The following is a 1574-nucleotide window of genomic DNA, read 5'->3' as shown; positions in this document are numbered from 1 at the left end:
AATCATCATCATCATCAACATAATATTAAAAAATTACCTCCATGTCATGTCGGTGTCGGGTGAAATCTCGTCGGCTTGTTTGGTATTCCGGTTGGTGTCCGTCCGATATAAGCTCGTGTGTGGATGCTCGGTTGATCGGGCGGGAGTTTGAAATTTGAAATTATGTGGCTGTTGAGCTGCCGGCGACTGATAAAAGGGGGCCAATACGCCGCGTATAGGCCTATACGCGGCGTATTAGGCCTATTTTTTAATTTAATTTTCGTTATATATTATTATTTATTAGTTATTAATATTAATAATAATTTGTTATTTAGTTATTATTATTTATTATTTATTATTTATTATTATTTTTATTATTTTTGTTTTTTATTATTTTGTTATTAATATTAATATTAATTTGTTATTTATTATTATTAAAATTATTATTTAATATTTATTATTATTATAGACTTTTTGTCCATTGATACAATGTCTTCTATAAGCTGTCTAGATCTACGTTAGAGGATTCCCTTCGCCAACCCTGGCGTATGTCTTCGTACTCCTTCAAACGCTGTCTGAACCGTGTTTTCCATTCGAGCGCCGCTGGTACGATGCTTCTTTCCCAATTAAGGTTTGGCGTAGGCATTGGGAAATCCCCTACCAAATTGATATATATCCAGTGGTCACGTCCCCAGTTAGCGATGCCTATAACCTGTGGATCCGGGACCTAGTCAAGGCCGATTCTTAGTGGGAAGTAAGATTCGGTCTGATTGCCAGCTAGGTTGACTAACACACACGCGTATGTCTGAGCAGCCACGTGCCTGTGACCGGGTAAGCTGAACCAACGACTCGGCGGCGCCGGTTTGACCGTGTTGTAGTATGGAATGCTGGAATGAACCCAGCCGTACAATCTGTCATCCTCTTTGTTGAACATCGCCCTCCACCACCCTTCGTTCGTTTCCAGCTCGTTCTGCATTGCCTGCCTAATATCCGGGCAAACTTTCTCATGTATCCCCAAACCCACTGCAATTGATCGAAGACTACAGTTACCGTCTGGGCATACGTTTTTGATGTCTGCGACGAACGGCTGGGTCCAGCTAGGAATGACGCTCCTAAACATTTCTATCGTCGGTACTTGCGCTGGCGAAACCATCAAAGGAAACCCGAGGTGAGCTCCCGTAGGTTTCGATGTCTTAGGTCGTCCACGAAGAGTTTTAAACCGCGACGCTCACTGGGACAACGAACGAGTCAGCGAGGATGGGGTGGGGGTTTCTTGGCTGGGCCCCTGTGACGAGGATGGGTTGTAGGAGCTGTGTCTGGGGAGATCTGGAGCGGGGGTGTATGCGCTGTGCCTCGGGGGATCTGGTTTTTTGGGACGCCCCCGAGGATCCTCTCTTTTTTCTAGCTCCTTTTTTATATCTCCCTGGAATAGCAGACAAGAGCTTGGCAAAAAAAACATTTCTTTTGATTAGGGTCATCTATGGACGATAGCGTATCTGTGACGTCCTATATATATATATATATATATATATATATAGGGTGGAGTTATAATAAGAAGTGGACCGTGTCTAAAAAGTGTAAGAAGTAATCTGGTG

At 43.0% G+C, this 1574-nt stretch overlaps 1 protein-coding gene across 1 annotated transcript; it reads right to left on the bottom strand.

Annotated features, from left to right (window-relative positions):
• Positions 1-706: 706 nt before the first annotated feature.
• On the bottom strand, positions 707-1099 carry LOC143607900 (uncharacterized). The gene has a single exon (XM_077083176.1). It carries the CDS (start codon positions 1097-1099, stop codon positions 707-709), a length of 393 nt encoding a protein of 130 aa, XP_076939291.1.
• Between the last annotated feature and the right edge of the window lie 475 nt (positions 1100-1574).

This window comes from Bidens hawaiensis, unplaced genomic scaffold, assembly GCF_021521415.1.
Source record: "Bidens hawaiensis isolate Kalapana, Puna unplaced genomic scaffold, B.hawaiensis_p1.1 tig00089240_1, whole genome shotgun sequence".
In the NCBI taxonomy this organism is placed as follows: Eukaryota; Viridiplantae; Streptophyta; class Magnoliopsida; order Asterales; family Asteraceae; genus Bidens; species Bidens hawaiensis.
The sequence above is the reverse complement of the archived record's forward strand: the minus strand, read 5'-3'. Positions and strand labels throughout refer to the sequence as shown.